The sequence below is a fragment of the Dendropsophus ebraccatus genome, chromosome 14 (genome assembly GCF_027789765.1).
Source record: "Dendropsophus ebraccatus isolate aDenEbr1 chromosome 14, aDenEbr1.pat, whole genome shotgun sequence".
Taxonomy (NCBI): Eukaryota; Metazoa; Chordata; class Amphibia; order Anura; family Hylidae; genus Dendropsophus; species Dendropsophus ebraccatus.
In genome coordinates this window covers 46,606,684-46,628,648 of record NC_091467.1, presented here as the reverse complement: position 1 = coordinate 46,628,648, position 21,965 = coordinate 46,606,684, and the positions used below count along the sequence as shown (strand labels likewise).

Sequence of the window (21,965 nt, the reverse complement as noted above, 5' to 3'; positions counted from 1 at the left end):
TATTAAAACATTTCATAATTTTCATAACATTTTTTATTTTAAGAAGGACCTAAGGAAAAGCTCATTCTGTGTACAGGGCGCGCCCTCTGCTGACAACAAATAGCAACTACATATCATCGAAGCAAGACGTGTACGCGCACGCCGCCAGACGTTAAGCCGAGCGCGCCCCCGCCCATCGAACCTCGGAATCCCAGGAGCGCTGCGCCGTACAGGTGGGTGGACATCGGACGTGTGTGCACGTGATCCCAGACAGCCTATCGGATGTGAGCGCAGGTGAGAGCCTGTGTGAGGAGCCCCGGGGGTGGAGAGGAGGTCAGCCGCTGCGCCTGATGCTGCAGGATTCCGCATTCCCGGAGAAGTCTGCCCCCTCCTGCAGGTGAATGGTTCGGTCCGCTCTCCAGCTGCTCAGCTCGCAAGACAGGTACAGGGTGACGAGGACTGATACAATATATCGATTATGGGGGGGATGTGTGTGCTGCAGAGGGGAGGATGTCACTGTGTGTACTGAGTATACATTGCATCTGTGCTAACATAGTATATCTACATATGTATACTGTCTGTATGAACAGGAAATGTATACACACATTACATCTGTATCTGCTCATCATATCTGAAGACACATACTAAGTATACACACCTATGGTCATCCTATCTGTTCAGTATATACACAGAGGGCCTATAGTAAGTATATACCCCTATACATCATATCTGTACACTGTATACATAGAGGACCTATAGTAAGTATATACACCCATACATCATATCTGTATACTGTATACATAGAGGACCTATAGTAAGTATATACACCCATACATAATATCTGTATACTGTATACATAGAGGACCTATAGTAAGTATATACACCCATACATCATATCTGTATACTGTATATATAGAGGACCTATGGTAAGTATATACACCCATACATCATATCTGTACACTGTATATACATAGAGGGCCTATAGTAAGTATATACCCCTATACATCATATCTGTACACTGTATACATAGAGGACCTATAGTAAGTATATACACCCATACATAATATCTGTACACTGTATATACATAGAGGACCTATAGTAAGTATATACCCCTCTACATCATAGCTGTATACTGTATATACATAGAGGACCTATAGTAAGTATATACCCCTATACATCATATCTGTACACTGTATATACATAGAGGGCCTATAGTAAGTATATACACTCATACATCATATCTGTATACTGTATACATAGAGGAGGACCTATAGTAAGTATATACACCCATACATAACATCTGTACACTGTATACATAGAGGACCTATAGTAAGTATATACCCCTATACATCATATCTGTATACTGTATACATAGAGGACCTATAGTAAGTATATACCCCTATACATCATATCTGTATACTATATACATAGAGGACCTATAGTAAGTATATACACCCATACATAATATCTGTACACTGTATACATAGAGGACCTATAGTAAGTATATACACCCATATATAATATCTGTACACTGTATACATAGAGGACCTATAGTAAGTATATACCCCTATACATCATAGCTGTATACTGTATATACATAGAGGTAGAGCTGGGCGATATGGCCAAAAAATAAAATCTCGATTTTTTAAAAATTTTGGACGATTCTCGATTTAAATCTCGATTTTTTTTTCCTTTTTGCTAAATAAACAGAATAGTTTTGTCCTTGCAGCATCAGATACTATTTTAATGACATTTGAGACAACTGTATTGCTTCTCACTGTAACAGTGCTCCCCTGTAGTACACAAGCTCCCTGTGTGCCATTCTGGGCCCCCATATAGTATAGGAGATCTTCTTTGTGTGTTTAGTAGTGGAGGTATAGTGGATAAGGGGTGTAGTAGTAGTAGTAGTAGTAGTACAGGTAAAGATGAGGGGTGTAGTAGTACAGGTACAGATGAGGGATGTAGTAGTAGTAGTACAGGTATAGATGAGGAGTGTAGTAGTAGTAGTACAGGTACAGATGAGGGGTGTAGTAGTACAGGTACAGATGAGGGGTGTAGTAGTAGTACAGGTACAGATGAGGGGTGTAGTAGTACAGGTACAGATGAGGGGTGTAGTAGTAGTACAGGTAAAGATGAGGGGTGTAGTAGTACAGGTACAGATGAGGGGTGTAGTAGTAGTACAGGTAAAGATGAGGGGTGTAGTAGTACAGGTACAGATGAGGGATGTAGTAGTACAGGTACAGATGAGGGATGTAGTAGTAGTAGTACAGGTATAGATGAGGGGTGTAGTAGTAGTACAGGTATAGATGAGGGGTGTGGTAGTAGTACAGGTATAGATGAGGGGTGTAGTAGTAGTACAGGTACAGATGAGGGATGTAGTAGTAGTAGTACAGGTATAGATGAGGGGTGTAGTAGTAGTACAGGTATAGATGAGGGGTGTGGTAGTAGTACAGGTATAGATGAGGGGTGTAGTAGTAGTACAGGTATAGATGAGGGGTGTAGTAGTAGTACAGGTATAGATGAGGGGTGTAGTAGTAGTAGTACAGGTATAGATGAGGGGTGTAGTAGTAGTACAGGTACAGATGAGGGGTGTAGTAGTACAGGTATAGATGGGGGTGTAGTAGTACAGGTACAGATGAGGGGTGTGGTAGTACAGGTATAGATGAGGGGTGTGGTAGTAGTACAGGTATAGATGAGGGGTGTAGTAGTACAGGTACAGATGAGGAGTGTAGTAGTAGTACAGGTATAGATAAGTGGTGTAGTAGTAGTACAGGTATAGATGGGGGTGTAGTAGTAGTACAGGTATAGATGAGGGGTGTAGTAGTAGTACAGGTATAGATGAGGTAGGGCTGGGCGATATTGGCCTAAATCAATATCGCGGTTTATCGTTGATGTAGATGCGGTAACGATAATTGAACGATAATTATGACACGCCTTGTTTTCAAGCCACACCCCTTTGGCAAGCCACACCCACTTTGCCATGTCAAACTGGCGATTTTGTTTCAATAATATTTTTTTAAATCACTGAGCAGCAACACAAGGCTGGCCCATTTACTCTATAGTTGTTATTATTATTTGTCATTATTAGGGGGTCTCAGAAGAGACCTGGACGTGTATAACCAGGTATACAGCTATGTACACACTACAGGACGTGTATACACAGGTATACAGCTATGTACACACTACAGGACATGTATATAGAGGTATACAGCTATGTACACACTACAGGATGTGTATATACAGGTATACAGCTATGTACACACTACATACACATCCTGTAGTGTGTACATAGCTGTATACCTCTATATACATGTCCTGTCGTGTGTACATAGCTGTATAACTCTATATACACATCCTGTAGTGTGTACATACCATAACTAACTACCATATAATACACTATATCCAACTGTACTATATACAAATGTACTATACATATTACTATGACATAATACACTAGATAACTGTACAATATATACACAACTGTACCATATAATACACTATATCCAAATGTACCATATAATACACTATATACAACTGTAATATATATACACAGTATCTGTATGATATAATACTAATAATATATAAATATATATATATATATATGTAAAAAACTGTACACTATATACAACTGTTATATACACAGTATCTGTATGATATAATACTATATATATATATATATATATATATATATATATATAAATATATATATATGTAAAAAACTGTACAATATATACGACTACCATATTATACACTCTATACAACTGTAATATATAGACTGTATGATATAATACCATATATAGAGAACTGTGCAATATATACAACTGTATGATATATGACTATGATAGCCCCAGAGCAGCGCCTATGACTAGTAATATCCTTCCTAACCTCACATTCTCCTCTCTTGTGGAGCCTGACCCCATCAGTAGTACCCAGCACCTATGTCCTACAGGAGGACCCAGCACCTATGTCCTATAGGAGGGCCTGACACCTAAGACCCTACGGAAGGACCCGGCACCTACGCTCTATAGGACACTTACAGCTTCTATGGTGAGGTCACATTGGTAGATGATCTGCGTTAATAGGCCGCTTGCGGTCCCCGCTCCGTGACGTCACCCCACTAGGAGTGTTCTGACTATTAGAAGTGGGGACCGGACGGCTAAAGCGGCAAAGATACGGGCGGGGCGGGGCGACAAAGCTGACCCGCTGTGACAGGATGGAGGCAAGGGAGAGCGGCCCGGGACCCCCAGCACTGCATGCCGTTATATAGAAGTTGCTGAGAGACTGAGAAGCTCCGTGTGAGAGCGGCCGGGAGGGGAGCCTGACCTGTCAGTGTCCTGGGGCGGGCGGGTGAAAATACCGCAGATACCGTCCTGGCGAAGTTGAGGTCGGTTAACCGACGCCAGGGACGGTATCGGTATTTTCACGGTATACCGCCCAGCCCTAAGATGAGGGGTGTAGTAGTAGTACAGGTATAGATGAGGGGTGTAGTAGTAGTACAGGTATAGATGAGGGGTGTGGTAGTAGTACAGGTATAGATGAGGGGTGTAGTAGTACAGGTACAGATGAGGGGTGTAGTAGTAGTACAGGTATAGATGAGGGGTGTAGTAGTACAGGTATAGATGAGGGGTGTAGTAGTAGTACAGGTATAGATGAGGGGTGTGGTAGTAGTACAGGTATAGATGAGGGGTGTGGTAGTACAGGTATAGATGAGGGGTGTAGTAGTAGTACAGGTATAGATGAGGGGTGTAGTAGTAGTACAGGTATAGATGAGGGGTGTAGTAGTAGTACAGGTATAGATGAGGGGTGTGGTAGTAGTACAGGTATAGATGAGGGGTGTGGTAGTACAGGTATAGATGAGGGGTGTAGTAGTAGTACAGGTATAGATGAGGGGTGTAGTAGTAGTACAGGTACAGATGGGCAGCTAGGGGGGGATGGAGGGCGACTGGGGGTGACGGAGGGCGACTGGGGGTGACGGAGGGCGACTGGGGGTTACTGAAGGAGGAGTGGGGGTGATGGAGGGCGACTGGGGGTGACTGAAGGAGGAGTGGGGGTGATGGGGGGTGACTGAAGGGGGACTGGGGGTGATGGAGGGGGACTGGGGGTGATGGAGGGCGACTGGGGGAGATGGAGGGCGACTGGGGGAGATGGAGGGCGACTGGGGGAGATGGAGGGCGACTGGGGGAGATGGAGGGGGGCTGGGGCAGCTGGGAATGATTGGGAAAGGAGTACACATAGCCCTCCTCCCCTCACCCCGGCCACACATGCAGGTCCCGGTCTCTGCAGGAGGCTGCAGGGACTGTAGTGGTGATAGCGTCGCTGCCATTACTGGAGCTGTACAGCGGGATCAGGGGTGAAGATCCTGCTGTACAGCTCCAGTAATGGCAGCGACGCTATCACCACTACAGTCCCTGCAGCCTCCTGCAGAGACCGGGACCTGCATGTGTGGCCGGGGTGAGGGGAGGAGGGCTATGTGTACAGCTGGGGAAGGTCGGTCGCGGCTCTGGGGGACTGCCGACCGACCTGCACCTCCACGCAGCGCCGCCCCCTCACTTCCCGCCGGCCGTAACCTGCACCTCATGCCCGGCCGGCACCTCCACGCAGTGCTGCCCGCCCTCCATCTCCCGCCCGGCACCTGCACCTCCCGTCCGCCCGCCCGACTGACTCTCCGCGCTTCTCTGCCCGCAATGATTTTTTGTGAAAATCGAATTTACGATTTTCACAAAAAATTAAATCGATTCTAACCTTCTGGGCGAATTAATCGAATTAATTCGATTAATCGCCCAGCCCTACATAGAGGACCTATAGTAAGTATATACACCCATACATCATATCTGTACACTGTATATACATAGAGGACCTATAGTAAGTATATACACCCATACATCATATCTGTACACTGTATATGTATATACACCCATACATCATATCTGTACACTGTATATACATAGAGGACCTATAGTAAGTATATACACCCATACATCATATCTGTACACTGTATATACATAGAGGACCTATAGTAAGTATATACACCCATACATCATATCTGTATACTGTATACATAGAGGACCTATAGTAAGTATATACACCCATACATCATATCTGTACACTGTATACATAGAGGACCTATAGTAAGTATATACCCCTATACATTATATCTGTATACTGTATACATAGAGGACCTATAGTAAGTATATACACCCATACATCATATCTGTATACATAGAGGACCTATAGTAAGTATATACACCCATACATCATATCTGTACACTGTATATACATAGAGGACCTATAGTAAGTATATACACCCATACATCATATCTGTACACTGTATATATATAGACGACCTATAGTAAGTATATACCCCTATACATCATATCTGTATACTGTATACATAGAGGACCTATAGTAAGTATATACACCCATACATCATATCTGTACGCTGTATACATAGAGGACATATAGTAAGTATATACACCCATACATCATATCTGTATACTGTATATACATAGACGACCTATAGTAAGTATATACACCCATACATCATATCTGTACACTGTATATACATAGAGGGCCTATAGTAAGTATATACACCCATACATCATATCTGTACACTGTATATACATAGAGGACCTATAGTAAGTATATACACCCATACATCATATCTGTACACTGTATATATATAGACGACCTATAGTAAGTATATACCCCTATACATCATATCTGTATACTGTATACATAGAGGACCTATAGTAAGTATATACACCCATACATCATATCTGTACGCTGTATACATAGAGGACATATAGTAAGTATATACACCCATACATCATATCTGTATACTGTATATACATAGACGACCTATAGTAAGTATATACACCCATACATCATATCTGTACACTGTATATACATAGAGGACATATAGTAAGTATATACACCCATACATCATATCTGTATACTGTATATACATAGACGACCTATAGTAAGTATATACACCCATACATCATATCTGTACTCCATATATACATAGAGAATTCATAAAAACGGTGTACACATTGCATGTGCATACTTATGCATATATACATAGGAAGCCAATATCTACACCTAGACATTATATCTGTAACCACATTGCATCCATATAGAGTATATAGGTACCAGTATTAGCTGTATACACCAAAAACAACAAATGGAGGGCAAGGCACTACTTAGATCTATAGAATGGGGTGCTCAACCCAAAATGGCATGAAAAAATTCATACAAAACAACCAACGAAAGAAAGCCATGTCACATATGTAAGGGTGGCACTCCCACAAAAGAATAAATAAATAGCAAGATATATTAGATAGATAAATAAATAAATGAAAGAATAGATAAATAGATAAATAATATAAGCTGCATGTAAAGGTGGCAAAGTATAACAAATTTTATTAGTACACGAAAGTCACAAAGTGCAAAACATACAAATTAAAAACAATTAAAACCACAACATACAAAAGTCCATGTTAGATAGACATGGAACTAGGACAAACTGACAAGCATCCATATAATTCACCCCCTATGTGAAATGATACTGACTCAAACCCTGAAAGGGGTGTATATGTGTCAAAGTGTGAGCAGTGATGTCTGTATAAATAACAGAGCTCGATGGACACAGAACAACCCGGGTAGATAAAAATACAAAAGCTGTGAAGAGATTGTTTGAGTCAAGTAAGAAGATTAAATATCACCAGAGGGGGAGTTCATGTCAGGGTCCAAAAAACCCCACGCGTTCCGTCTCCGTCACGAGACTTTCTCAAGGGTAAAGGTACAATGACTTGTTAGACATATATATAGCACTTTTAATCCATGTAAATTAATTACCATGTCCGTAGGTGAGTGACCCAGCCTCCCATAAGGTGTAGATCTCGACCTGTGCCCACAACATGGCCGCGGCGTCACCACATATTCACTGCGCATGCCCGCAGTAACAACACCGCCCTCCTCATAGGAGGGCGGTGTTGTTACTGCGGGCATGCGCAGTGAATATGTGGTGACGCCGCGGCCATGTTGTGGGCACAGGTCGAGATCTACACCTTATGGGAGGCTGGGTCACTCACCTACGGACATGGTAATTAATTTACATGGATTAAAAGTGCTATATATATGTCTAACAAGTCATTGTACCTTTACCCTTGAGAAAGTCTCGTGACGGAGACGGAACGCGTGGGGTTTTTTGGACCCTGACATGAACTCCCCCTCTGGTGATATTTAATCTTCTTACTTGACTCAAACAATCTCTTCACAGCTTTTGTATTTTTATCTACCCGGGTTGTTCTGTGTCCATCGAGCTCTGTTATTTATACAGACATCACTGCTCACACTTTGACACATATACACCCCTTTCAGGGTTTGAGTCAGTATCATTTCACATAGGGGGTGAATTATATGGATGCTTGTCAGTTTGTCCTAGTTCCATGTCTATCTAACATGGACTTTTGTATGTTGTGGTTTTAATTGTTTTTAATTTGTATGTTTTGCACTTTGTGACTTTCGTGTACTAATAAAATTTGTTATACTTTGCCACCTTTACATGCAGCTTATATTATTTATCTATTTATCTATTCTTTCATTTATTTATTTATCTATCTAATATATCTTGCTATTTATTTATTCTTTTGTGGGAGTGCCACCCTTACATATGTGACATGGCTTTCTTTCGTTGGTTGAGCTGTATACACCAGACATTATAGCTGGGGAGTCTGGGCATAAGTCTCCCTATGCGATTATTATAGCGTCACCCCTGACATTACCTGATGGGTTGGGTCGGCGTCTATAATCCTGCAGATTATATACATAGAAAAATTTAGTAGTGAGATCACAGGTGACAGCAGCGACTGTCAGGTCAGACAGGTATACAGGGTCGGGTATAGTACATCTATTATGAATAATTATCGTTTGATAGTTGTGTTTTCAGGTGACCCCAATACAACCTCATGACAGCTACCCAGTTTAATGGGATTATTGAGGATTAGAAGAACATATAGCTGCTTTCTTCTGGAAATAGCGCCACCCCTGCCCTTAGGTTGTGTGTGGTATTACACTTTGGCTCCGTCCATGTTTCTGAAAGAGAGCAGCCATGTTTTTCTAACCCTGCTGGTTGTATTACAGTGACAGGAGGAGATGACTGGGATCTGTGCTTGTGTTGCTGTGGGATACTGTGGGTAATGACTACTCCCACTGTAGTGTCCGGTCACCTGACACATGGCTGGGTGCAGGGCACGCTGACTCACACTGAATGAGGAGCGTTACAGTTGCAGGAAGTCTTGTCACCTCACATGTAGTCATTGGCAGAAAACCATTGTGGTTCCTGGGTAATGCTCTAGAGCTGTGGATGCTGTGTCTGTGTAACCTCCATATATACAGGACCCCTGCCCCAGAGGTCACTCAGAGGGCATGTACCAGACAGAATGTCTAAAATTAGGAGTACCCTAGAGATGAGCGAATCTCAAGCATGCTCGAGTTCATCCGAACCCGATCGTTCGGCATTTGATTAGTGGTGGCTGCTGAAGTTGGATAAAGCCCTAAGATTGTCTGGAAAACATGAATACAGCGTATGGGTCCTATTCCACGGGCTGATGGGGGCCCGATCAACAATGTCAACAAGCAGATCGGCGCTCGTTTACTGGGCCACGGCCTGATAATCGTTTAGCGAGGGCTGCAGGGACATCGTTACCGATGTCCTTGCAGCCCTTGTTAAACATCATACTTTACCTATCCAGGCTGCAGGTCTTCTCCTGCGCTCCTTCTGCAGGTCTTCTCCCGCGTGCAGCAGCAGCTTCGGAGTGACCTGTCTGAGCTGACGGACCGCTCAGCCAATCACTGGCCGTGGCGGTCCCGACCTGTGATTGGCTGAGCGGTCTGTCAGCTCAGACATGCCACTTCGAAGCTGCTGCTGCACGCGGGATCGGGAGAAGGAGCGCAGGAGAAGACCTGCAGCCTGGAAAGGTAAAGTATGCATCGCTATTCCACGTAGCGATGTGCGGTGCCGGATGCTTTTAGGTTTGCACCTAAATAAACGATCATCGGCTGATCGTTGTCTCTATTCTACAGAGAGATAATCGGCAGAATCGGGCGATTATCACTCCGTGGAATAGGCCCCTATGACTATATACATGATTTCCACATAGCCTTAGGGCTTTATCTAACTTCAGCAGCCACCGCTAATCAAATGCCGAACGCTCAAGTTCGGACGAATGCTTGATATTCGCTCATCTCTAGAGTACACCTTAAAGGGAATCTGTCAGCTGCAGTTTACACCTCAAGGGAGGGAGATGCATGGTACCTTTCATATATCTGTCTGTGCTTCCATAATAGAGAAAAATGCTTTTATTCTACTGTGCAAAGAGGCGTTCCCCAACCCTATAAGGTCAATTGCTCTAACAACATCCCTGTACCTGCTAGACTGACAGCTGGAAGCTGAGCCTCAAACATGGTCAGGTATAGAGGGGGAGAGCAAGGAGGTGTCACTCTTTGACACTTGGCACAGGAGAGTACCATGTACTACCAGTGATCGATAATGATTGCAGCATCTAAGGGGTTAAACAGCCGGGCTGACCATGTGATCATGTATGCACAGATCGGCATCAGGATGTGCCATTACACTGGATTGCGGATAGGACATGGCAATAAGGGTAATCAGCCTGGTAGAATTACACACAGGAGTATATAAAATACTGATGGTAAACTAAACCCTAATGTGATGGCGGCCATTTGGTATTTACCCAAATCCAAGAATGGTTTAATCTTTAACAGATTTCTAGTGGGTTATAATGTCCAACCAAACAGCAGACGTCAATGATATATCGCCAAGTAGAGAATTGTGTAACCATTGGCGCAGTCTGCAAAACCCGAGTCATGCAGCCTGATCATCAGTAATCTCTCTGGTGTTGGTGCCTGTTCCTACGGACACCGGTGAGGACTATGGCTTCACATACCAGTCATTTGTCCCCAGCCATGATACCAAACATTAGGGATAATGGGCTGCTCAGAGGCTCTGTGGTGGCAGTGTGGGTAATACCAGTTTGTCGTCTTGGCCCTGCACAGTATAGTATTTGGAGCTAAAGGTTGTATCTGGTGTATCTTACAGCATTGTATCACCTTTTTATTTACAGCTGCCACCTGTTCAATGGCACAAGACAATGAGACCTCAGTAGGAAGTTCTTCTGTGTCGTCTTCCCTAGAAGTAGACTCCACTCTCCAGGAAGGCTACGTCTGTACCTTGACCCCGGAGCTGGTCCTCAAGGCCAGGGAAGAACTGCAGGAGAAGCCGGAATGGAGACTACGTGATGTGCAGGCCCTGAGGGACATGATATGGAAGGACTACCCTAACCTAAGGACACGGGTCGATGACGCTTTCCTGCTCCGCTTCCTGAGGGCTCGCAAGTTTGACTATGACCGAGCTTTGCAGCTATTAGTCAATTATTACAGTTGCCGGAAAGGATGGCCAGAAGTATTTACCAACCTGAGACCTTCCGCAGTTAAACCTGTGCTGGACTCTGGGTTCTTGACTGTTCTACCTCATACAGACACCGAGGGAAGACGGATTGTCTGTATTCGCCCCGGTATGATGACACGTTTTTTGTTTGTGTTGTATGTAACATCTCATACCTGAACATACTCCACTTTAAAGACCATTTCTGAATATCTTTTAGTCACATGAGACCTCAGAAATGGCAGAGCCAAACCATCACAATACCGCTCAATACCATTCACACATAACACTAAAAGAAAAAAAACAAAAAAGTGCAGCCTGAACCCCACTCCTGAATTTTAGTATAGAGAGGAGGGGGATGCAGATGCAGTTTCTATCTGTCTATAAATCTCATGCTGTGAGAGGGGAGAGGGAGGAGAAGTGAGGACACATCTGGATAGCAGCACACAAGGAAGGGGCAACCTGCACAGTAGACATAAAGAAAGATTAAAAGCACACCAAAAACATGTTTACCCCAGCAGCTATGCATGTCTATCACTCCTGATAGTCTTTTTATCCATTAGGTCAGTGGAATCCCCGAACTTTCCCGATCACTGAAAACCTTCGTGCTATTTATCTATCCCTGGAAAAACTGATAGAAGCTGAGGAAACCCAAGTGAATGGAATTGTGATCCTAGCGGACTACGAGGGGGTCGGATTATCCCAGGCATCTCATTTTGGGCCATTTATTGCCAAGAAGATCATCGGAATTCTTCAGGTGAGAGAAGGGTTGTCAATAATGCCAAGGGGGTTGAGGCGGGGGCATAACTGTAAAATTAGGGCAATTGTGCTGCTGGTTGTTACCAGTCAGAATGTAACCATATTGCTGTATTAGTGATGGGCTTACTAGTTGTCATGATGTTTTCTGCCCCGATTGGCTTGCAGTTACTCATGCAGCCAGAAGTTTGGGTGACTTTGGATACGACCTCATTGGATCAGAATGGAGCTTGTGCATTAACCAACCCAGCGTGGTCATATTCATAGTTACCCGAGCTGTCCTTAGAGCAGGGACCAAATTGCCCCCATAATGAATGGTACACACCCAGTGCTTCATTTAGGGTTCTATTACAAAGAGCGATTTTTAACGGCTAACGATAAACCATCGCAGACTAGATTGTTTATCGTTAACCTAAAATCTTTCACCATATTACACAGAACGATGGTTGTTAGTTACGATCATTACTACGATCGTTACTACAATCATTTATTCCTTCTGATGCCAGCAAAACAATGAACAATGTGCAATTACACTGAACGATTACTGACCAAATGTGCAACTTGAGAGAACGAATGTGGAATTACAGTGAACGATTAGCGAACGGTTAACGATAATTTTAGGTTCAGATCTAAATCAGCAACACAAACGATTTTTCGATTATCGTTTAGGTTCAAACAATATAACGATTTTTTGCATGATAATGGTCCCGTGCAATAGGGCCCTTATTCTTTATGGAGCTAAATAACGTTTCCAAGCACTGAACTCTGAATATTCAGCAGCCCCATAGAGAAGGGGTGTATTCTTTCCAGTCTGAGAGCAGGAGAGGTTTTCTTTGGGGATTTGCTGCTGCTCTGGGCAGTTTCTGTCTTGGACAGAGGTGGCAGCAGGAAACACTGTGTCAGACTGTGTCAGATGGAAAGAATACATCACTTCCTGCAGGACATACAGCAGCTGCTAAGTACTTGAAGATATGAGATTTTTTTAATAAAAGTAAATTACAAATCTCTGACACTTTCTGACACCAGTTGATCTGAAAGAGAAAATATCTGGAGTATCCCTTTAAGCAGTTCTATCCCATCGTCTCTGCCTTCTTTAGAGAAGCCTGTTTCTTTATAAGTTGTTGCTAACACATTGATTGCTTTGTACAACAGGATGGTTTTCCAATCAGGATAAAAGCTGTCAACATCATCAATGAGCCCCGGATATTTAAAGGGATTTACGCTATACTGAGGCCATTTCTAAAGGAGAAGATTGTGAAACGGGTAAGTGCAGCGCTGTGCTGTTCTGCAGATCAGCTGCTACCTGCTAACACTATGGATCTATGGAAAGAATGCAATGTCCTGCAACCTCTGCACATCCCATGCATATCACAATGCTGGGCTGTGATGGGATTTGTAGTACCACAACAGTGCTGACATGCTGTTTAAAACTTTTGATTGGTCTGGGTCCGGGTGCTCACCGATCTCATAAACTTACTATACAAACCATGTTCTGCATTGAGACAGGAGAGCAGCCACTGCGCACTTGCCTCTTGTCTAAACACCCAGACCTGACTGACCAAAACCTTTGACATGTCAGAAGTTTTTCCAAATACCATAACTACTTTAAAGGTGAGTTATGGTATGAATGGCTACACAATGCAACCAGATTCCTCCCCCTAGTAGTCAGATTAAGGATTCCTTTACACGTACATGCTGCAGATCCATTGCCAGTTATTTTCTATGAGAATACATCCTCGCAGCGAGATTGACATGAGTATGTAAGTTAACCCCCCCCCCCCCCCCCCTCCGGCTGGAGCATACTGTACCTGCTCCACACTCCGGTTTGCTACGGGGGTTCCCGCCTGGACGTCCTGCTCAGCCAATCAGAGCGCTGACCGGACGCAGCCACTAATTGGCTGAGCAGGACGTGCAGACGCCGGGAACCCCCGAAGCAAGCTGGAGCGTGGACCAGGTACAGTATGCTCCATCCGGAGGGGGGGGGGTTAACTTACATACTTGCAGCGGGATGTATTTATTCTCATAGAAAATAACTGGCAATGGATCCGCAGCGGATTTCGCTGAAAATTCGCAGCATGAAATCCGCTGTGGATCCAGTACATGTGAAGGCACCCTAAAGGTTCTTGTAGTTGAAACAGTGCCCCCTACTATCTACTCATTCACTTTGTACTGTTCCCCGGTAGTCGCAGCAGTCCCACCTCCCCGGCAGTCGCAGCAGTCCCATCTCCCCGGCAGTCGCAGCAGGCTGCCTGTGATCTCTATTAGAGATGGAACCAGATGTGGCCAAAGTATTCTGCATTGGGTGCTGAATACAAGACACGGTTGCGAGGGTCCAATTTTTGAGAGATTGTTTCTCCCCCATATAGATATTCCTGCACGGATCGGATCTGAGCTCCCTCCACAGCAATATCCCTAAGGCCGTCTTACCAGAAGAATATGGAGGCACAGCCGGGAAGCTGGACATTGACGCATGGACCCAGATTCTCTTGGCATCTGAAAGTGACTTAGCACAAGACTTTAACCAGGTTGACCTCACCAGAGACGGCTCCCTCCAGGGGTTCGTCATGAACGATGGAGAGTCGGACTATCTGCAATGCGAGGAGTCCGCACGCGGGGTTAAATCCCAGCTCTACTGTTACTGAATAGTATTCCTGCATCGTCTGGAGACCCCCGAGCCAGCAGCTGAATAAATGTCTATCAGGTGCAATGATTTTTACTATTCACTTTAAGTCCCCCCCCCCCCATGATTGTTGTGTGTCCATTAACAAATAACTATATCATTGCCAAATATATCATTGCCCTGTTTCACAGCTTTACTCTTAAAGCACTTGAATTTTTTTTTTAAATATCCAATTGTTTTATTGCAAACTGGACCTTGCTACATTGGGAAACTACAACCCCAGCACCCAGCATGCCCTGACAATGCTTATGACATTAGGAATCTGGATGGAATGGGAGGTGCAGCACCAAAGTCCGACAATATGCAGAGTTTAGAATAAGGCTAGGAGTTGTAAGCTTCCCCTAGACTAGACCTTGGAGGCCCAGGACGCATTGTGGACTAAATATTGGGCACCATTGACCCAGTGGATGTGTTGTCCTATATGGTGTCACCCATTTACATTAGATGCTGATTTATAGGAATATCCTCACTGGAAATGCTGGGTACCCATGGAAGATAGAGTATCCTTGTTGTGCATCATCCCTTAGTGCCCAGACCTGTGTTTGAAGGGGCTCTTAGCTTTAGTACAGGACCCTCTTTATTGTATGAATGTCATTAAAGTGAATCTGTGGTTAAAATCAGCAATTGCTGTAGGACTTTATATGAGCACAGAACAAATAAAATAGATTGCTGTTACCTTTATGTCATTAAGGGAAAATCTATAAAGCCAGGGGGATTGAACTAATTGTGAGCTGCCCCTAGTGGAGATTCTAGGTAGCCAAAATTGTATCATTTAAAGGGAACCAATAAAAAAAAAAAATAGGTTTAAACCTACCAAATATAAAGTATATAGTAGGCTCTTAACAAGTTAACTCTTAACATTTGAATGAAACAAAAAATATTTTGCCTGTAAACTATATGGCTAATAATATCTTACATAGCAACAATATCATAAATTTAGTTAAAATGGGAATATAAAAATGGTAACATGGTAAAAAGCCAGGTATATCATTTCAGCTACAGCAACTATTTAACAGACACAGCTCTTGCAGAACAAGTTATTCGTACTTTATACAAAGCCTGTTAAAAAAAACACGTGTTTCAAATAATTGCTGTAGTTGAAGTGATATAACCGGCTTTCTATCTATCATGTTATCATATTTATATATATATATATATTATTTTTTTTACAGTGAAACCTTGGATTGCAAGTAACTTGATCTGAAAGCAAGGCAAGCTAACAATTTTTTTAAAAAATTTGAACTTTGTAAACTTGAAAGATTTCTTGATGCGATTGTGCACTTGGAGCCCCTCACACCACTTTCCCTATAGACCTATCTAATGTGGCTAATACTGGTAATCATACACTGCAGGGACATATATCTGTTCCCTGTGTCCCTGCCTGCTGTGCTCCACAAATGTACTTTTATCCATCCCTTCGCTTTATGTAACTGTGGGGAACTAGTCAATGGGGTGGTCCCTGAACTAACTAGTCACAGTCCTGCAGATGGTAAGGTGATGTGATCACACCTCTGTGGGTATGATTGACAGTGTGGTATCCTTGCTGCTTCACACAAAGTTGGGCTTAAGTGGGTACATAGGCTGAGACCTGTCTTTGTGAAGCAGCAAGGAAATAGTCACTGGGACTAGTTAGGTGCCTGGAGCCACCCAAATGGCTAGTTCGCTCGCATTTACATACAGTGTGGGAGTTGGTAAAAGCGGGCAGGGACACAAGGAACAGATCAATGTTTGTGTATGATTAGCAGTATAGACAACATTTGGTGTAGGGATTGGTTCCCTCTAAAAGCAGTGTCAGCTTTATATCATACTCAAGCGTCAAGAAGGCGGTGCCAAGTTGCACCATACACATTGCTGTGCCATTCACTGTTAGGATATTTAGTACAACACTCTGATTTCTTCAGTGTCCCCATTGACAATGAATGGAGCGGCACTGTGCACAATGACTCCCAATCCATAAAGATGGGAAACTTGGGACCTCTGCTCTCGTTGGGGGGGGGGGGGGTCCTCAGAATTTGTAACCTTATCAGGATTAAGGGATAACCCCTTTTATGTTTATTTTCGGTTTAGACTTGGGCAGGAGAGCCCATTGTGTCACGCACCCCTTTATTCAGGGACCGTGTACTGTCCCAGTGACCCAGCACCTTGACTCGGTCTATAGATCCCCATTATGGTCAGGTTGGCCATACTTTTTGTTACAGTTATCAGGTGTTACCGGTTTGGTAAGTTGCTGCCCCCATGTGTACAATAGTTACGGATTTTTGTGCCATACTTAGCATTGTCTGAATATTGTTGTTTTATATGATACCTTTGTGCTAAGACTTTTCTTGTGTCTCATCTACTTGGACTAGCGCTTCTGGTTGTATGATAGCCTGTAGGTTTCCAAGTCTGGGTGTAGTTGTCTTGATAAACCAAATATACAGGTAAAGGATAATCCTTGTCATAATATGCTAACATGGGTGTGTTCTCCTTTAAGACTGCAGGTGGATTCGGTGGTGCTCTATAGGCTGCTCTAACAGGCGCTGTACAGTGACCATAGTAGTTGTATAATCCTAAAGATTAAAGCTTTTCTAGGATTTAGAAAAATGTAAATCTCCATGCTTCTCCCTGTAACATACTGCAGCTGCATCCCCCTCCTTACAGTAGATACTGATCAGCTACAAGTTATCACTGGTGGCAATGGCGCCTGTCAGGGGTCAGGTAGGAGCCAGTGTCCAATCACTGAAGAAGTCACCTGGTCTGATGGATCTCGTTCTCCATCATGTGGATGGCTGGGGACGTGTGTCACTTACCTGAAGAGATGGCATCAGGATGCACTATGGGAAGATGGCGGGGCAGTGTGATGGGCAATGCTCTGCTGGAAACTTGGTGTCCTTGTATAAAGATAGGAACGCTTTCATCTTGCTGTGAAACCTTCCTACAGTTTATAGACAGATCTGTTGTCGTGCATAGGAGGCCATTTTGTTGGTGTTGGGTTAATGTAGTCAGGTCAAGTCCATGTCCAGTACCTTTAGGATAGTAGTATTGATGGAGAGTGGTAGTTTTTGAACAGCTGAAGAACCACAGGCTGGAGACAGCTGCCATAGAAATGTGCCAGGGTGAAGGGGAATAGTTCTATTTTGCTCAGTATATAGAAATATTTTTGTATTACTGTGTGTATGTTACCACCATCCATCTTTAGCCTGGATCACAGATATTCCCAACTCGCCCACGTCACCAGCTGTCTTTCCTGATGCGGGAATGAGGGTGGGAGGTGTCAGTGATCCTCTGCATGGGTGTATAAGCCGTGTGCAATAACATACTGTTCATTTTGCAGATATTCTTACTTATATCACAACAATAGGAAAATAGAGAAGCACAAGTGAGGTTCCCCACAACCAATCCGGTCACCGGGGGGGGTCCTGTATTTCATGGTGGCAAGTTATATATGTGCACTTAGCCCATTGATAGTTGCCTGTACCTCCTGTAAGACATCCTAGTCATGCAAGGAGTCCCAGGTTATTTTCTAGTATTGCTTTCACCATAAACTGCTTTTCTGTCATATTACTTGTTAGTTTCCAACCTGCTCTGTCTTCCTTAAAAAGGTTTTCCCTTCTGGCAAAGTTATTCCGTACCCACAGTATCGGACATAACTTGTCCAGATGGGACTACCTCTTTAAGGGCCGGAATACAAACCGCTCTTTTTGTCAGGATAGTGTGACTATAGAGCACTCCCAAATCTCCCGATAAGATATCGGGGGAAGGAAGGATTGGGCATGTTGGATATCAACTCTCAGCCAGACGAACACTCGTGCATGGAGAGAGAGCTGTTAGGCAGATGAACATTCACTTAGGATAAATGTTTAGTAATGTATAAATTATTCAAAATGTTTAGATTCTCCCTAAAAATCCACTTCTAATTACCTCTTGGAATTTAGAGGTGGATTTTCTTACCTCACACTCAAAACAAACAGGAAACCCATATAAGAGGAAAAGGTTAATATTTTGTGAGGTAGTGATGCATATTGTGCATCAGTCTTAGAGATCCCGGCCATGATCCCCCTGGGGATCATTATGAGTGGCGTATGTATCAGATTGTTGGGACCTTTGTGCTGAATGAAGTTTTATTTTTCTATTCTGGTTTATCCATCCACAATGATAGAAGTGCAATCTGATAAGTGTTACTTTGTATGTGCATGGACAATAAATCTCTATCCTCATCAATCCGGCTCAGACCTTCATCATTTGTACTGTATTTACTTTTCCCTTAAAGTGTTATTTGCTGTTGACTGATCTTTAAGTGCAGCTATTACAATATAATAGCTGTCACAGCTGTTAGTTACTAAAGACAGAAATACACTGATAACAAGCAATGGACAGCAGATTGCAGGGTAAGTAGACACCTGGTGGCTAAGATTTCAGAGCTATTTTTTGGGGGTAAGGAGTAATTTTTGGTAAATGAGGTACTTAGTGTCATTTCTAACATATTTGTATCGCATGGAGGAAAGTTGTTTGAAGTGACAGTGAGTATATAACATTAAGACCAAGTTAGTTGGGTTCCCTAATAGAAAACACTCTGACACTGGGACCCTCTCCTATGGCTGCCATATTTCAGCAGGTCACATCTTGTACACAGTAGGGCTAAAAAAGTGGAAAGGGCGCCATAGGGTGATAACGTAAACAACAGATTGTAGGTCGAACAAGCTGATAATAAAACTGCTCACCTGATGGTGTTGTGCTAAGAACACAACACCTGTATGCACTATCAGTGAAGAGAGAGGTAGTAGCCGTAGCAGCCAGGCTCCAAGGGTAGATGCCGAGATCCCAAGCCAGGAGATCAGGGAATGGAGAATGGTAGATGAAGTGTCGGATCCTCGGGGTAGGCGGGGACCACAGGAGCCAGAATGACGGCGCTTCACGGCTTCAGGTTTAATGAAGTAAAACTATGAATTTTAATGGTCTCAAACAACGCGTTCCGAGGCATAAATTGCCCCTTTGTCAAGTAGGAGAGACATCTCCTACTTGACAAAGGGGCAATTTATGCCTCGAAACGCGTTTGAGACCATTAAAATTCAACGTTTTACTTAAACGTGAAGCGCCGTCATTCTGGCTCCTGTGGTCCCCGCCTACCCCGAGGATCCGACACTTCATCTAACATCTTGTACACAAACAAGTTCAAGACTTTGTGCCACTTTCTTACACCATGTCTGATGCACGCAGACAAGACTTTGCCCACATGGCACTATTTTGTAAGGCTAGGGCTATACCATAACCCTGGACGTGGACAAGTTTCAGAGTCACATTGAATGGATTGTTCTTCATGGTAGCACAATCCATGCCATGGCAGTGCCATCCATTCAGTCTGACCCAACAACCCATGGTCATAATGCAGCCGCAACCTAAAATGGTGACAAATGGATGCAACAACTGCAGCACAAGAACCCTCCTAAAAGTAAATGTGCATCTAGTATTTGCTGCAATTACTTAAAGAAAAACGGACAGCACAGATTTGCATATATTCATGCTGAGTTTTCCATAGTTGATCACAAACAGTGCTCTGTAATTAGGCGTCTTCATGAAAAACACAGTCTTTATTCCGAAGCTGACTGTCACAGAGGTATGTCTGACACTGTCTATGCCCTCTCTACACAGCCTCACTCTCCATTCGATGGCTGTCGATCATCCTGGAGGAGGCAGTGGAGCGGCCTGAAGGTACAGCATCAGATGGAGAGTGAGGCAGAGCGGGCATAGGCAGAGTCCGACATACCTCTGTGACACTGTCAGCCCGGGAATAAACACTGTTTTTCACTAACACAGGGCAGCATAGATGGTAAGTACGCACTGCTTGTATGATCAGCAATGGGAAACTGGCAGCACGGATATGTACATATCTGTGCTGTCAGTTTACTTTTCAGAAGCATTAAACAGAACAGACATATAAAGCTGCTAATAAAAGTGACAGGCGTTTCGCTTAGAGTAATTTTATTAAATAATCCTTATTAAACAGTGTATACATTACAGTGCAAATCTAAGTGCAGAAGATGGTCTACACACAGCGGAAGCTGCCAGCCATAATCCGGGCCACTACATAGTAACAGTGATGTCACCAATTCTTATTCTGTAGTCTCAGCCATATATAAGCTGCCTCCGCTGTGTACAGACAATGGGTACACTTTAATCCCACATCTGAAATTTAGGCAGCGTTAACATTCGCTTATTTAGAATGGGGAAACCAGCCGCATGGTAAAAGTAGATAGGTGGTGCCCCTGTGTTTGCCAACCACGCTTGGATTGTTCTAGTTCCTGGGAAGAACCAGGAGCAGAAATTATCTATACAAGGTGTAAGGAATTCTTGAAGGTGTTATCCGGGCTATGGTGATGCATGTTTAGCACTGCAAGGCAGTGATACCCGCCTTGTGGCTCTAAAGCTATTGCAAAACTACAACTCCCAGCATGCTCTGACATCCGCAGGCTGGGCGGTGTAGTTTTGCAGCTGTGTTACCTATGTCAAACTGCAGTCACTGTTCTATATATGGTCCCTCTGAGGTCCATCCATTCCTTGTCAAATAAGGATGTAATCGATGGTCCTGTTTTGGTGAAGGACTATATGGACCAATAAATAGATAAGGCCCAGGACACAACAGTCTTTAAAGGACAAGTGCCATGAAAAACTTTCCCAGTAATTGAAGCACATTACAAAGTTATATAACTCTGTTATGTGCTTCAATCACCTATCTGCCTCCCTTCCCTGTCTTTTCCCCCCTCCACCCCCCACCAGGAAGCATCCTGACTCACACAGACCTGATTACTGCCGTCACCAGGCAGCTCCTTCTTGTGAGGAGGAGTCATCAGCAGGAGGGCTGCTCTAGCTCCTGTTACACCAGCCTCCCCCTCCCCTCCTTGTCAGGTGACTCTGCTTCCTCAGCTTATCTTCTCTAGTGACATGACTCCTTCACTGAGTCCACGCAGCAGGAGAGAGGGTATGAGGGGAGGGGGGAGCTGCCTATGTGCTGGAGTCAGTCTGAGGGAAGATAAGCAAGTGAGATGTGACAAGTGATGGCTTGCAGTTGTTCAGCCAATGGGAGCTGAGCAAGCCTGTCACCTGACA

The 21,965-nt window shown here is 43.7% G+C and overlaps 2 protein-coding genes across 6 annotated transcripts in view; both read left to right on the top strand.

Annotated features, from left to right (window-relative positions):
* Nucleotides 1-21,965, top strand: part of PKIG (cAMP-dependent protein kinase inhibitor gamma) — a 389,802-nt gene that overhangs the window by 263,273 nt on the left and 104,564 nt on the right. The gene's annotated exons all lie outside the window — the stretch shown is intronic.
* Nucleotides 186-19,082, top strand: TTPAL (alpha tocopherol transfer protein like). Of its 4 annotated transcripts, none has more exons than XM_069952641.1 (5): nucleotides 186-376; nucleotides 11,127-11,576; nucleotides 12,010-12,203; nucleotides 13,355-13,465; nucleotides 14,569-19,082. In XM_069952641.1, exons 2-5 carry the CDS (start codon nucleotides 11,141-11,143, stop codon nucleotides 14,842-14,844), a joined length of 1,017 nt encoding a protein of 338 aa, XP_069808742.1. In that variant the 5' UTR covers nucleotides 186-376; nucleotides 11,127-11,140; the 3' UTR covers nucleotides 14,845-19,082. The 4 variants fall into 4 exon arrangements, with proteins under 4 accessions (XP_069808742.1, XP_069808741.1, XP_069808743.1 ...); XM_069952640.1 differs by having other exon boundaries at nucleotides 186-421; XM_069952642.1 differs by lacking the exon at nucleotides 186-376 and adding an exon at nucleotides 10,905-10,926.

Excerpts from the sequence above, each read along its gene's own strand:
- TTPAL (XM_069952639.1), top strand. The coding sequence starts at position 10,991 with ATGGGCTGCTCAGAGGCTCTGTGGTGGCAGT. Across the intron at positions 11,022-11,126 it reads AGAGGCTCTGTGGTGGCAGT|CTGCCACCTGTTCAATGGCA; the intron begins GTGGGTAATACC and ends TTTTATTTACAG. Across the intron at positions 13,466-14,568 it reads AGGAGAAGATTGTGAAACGG|ATATTCCTGCACGGATCGGA; the intron begins GTAAGTGCAGCG and ends TCCCCCATATAG.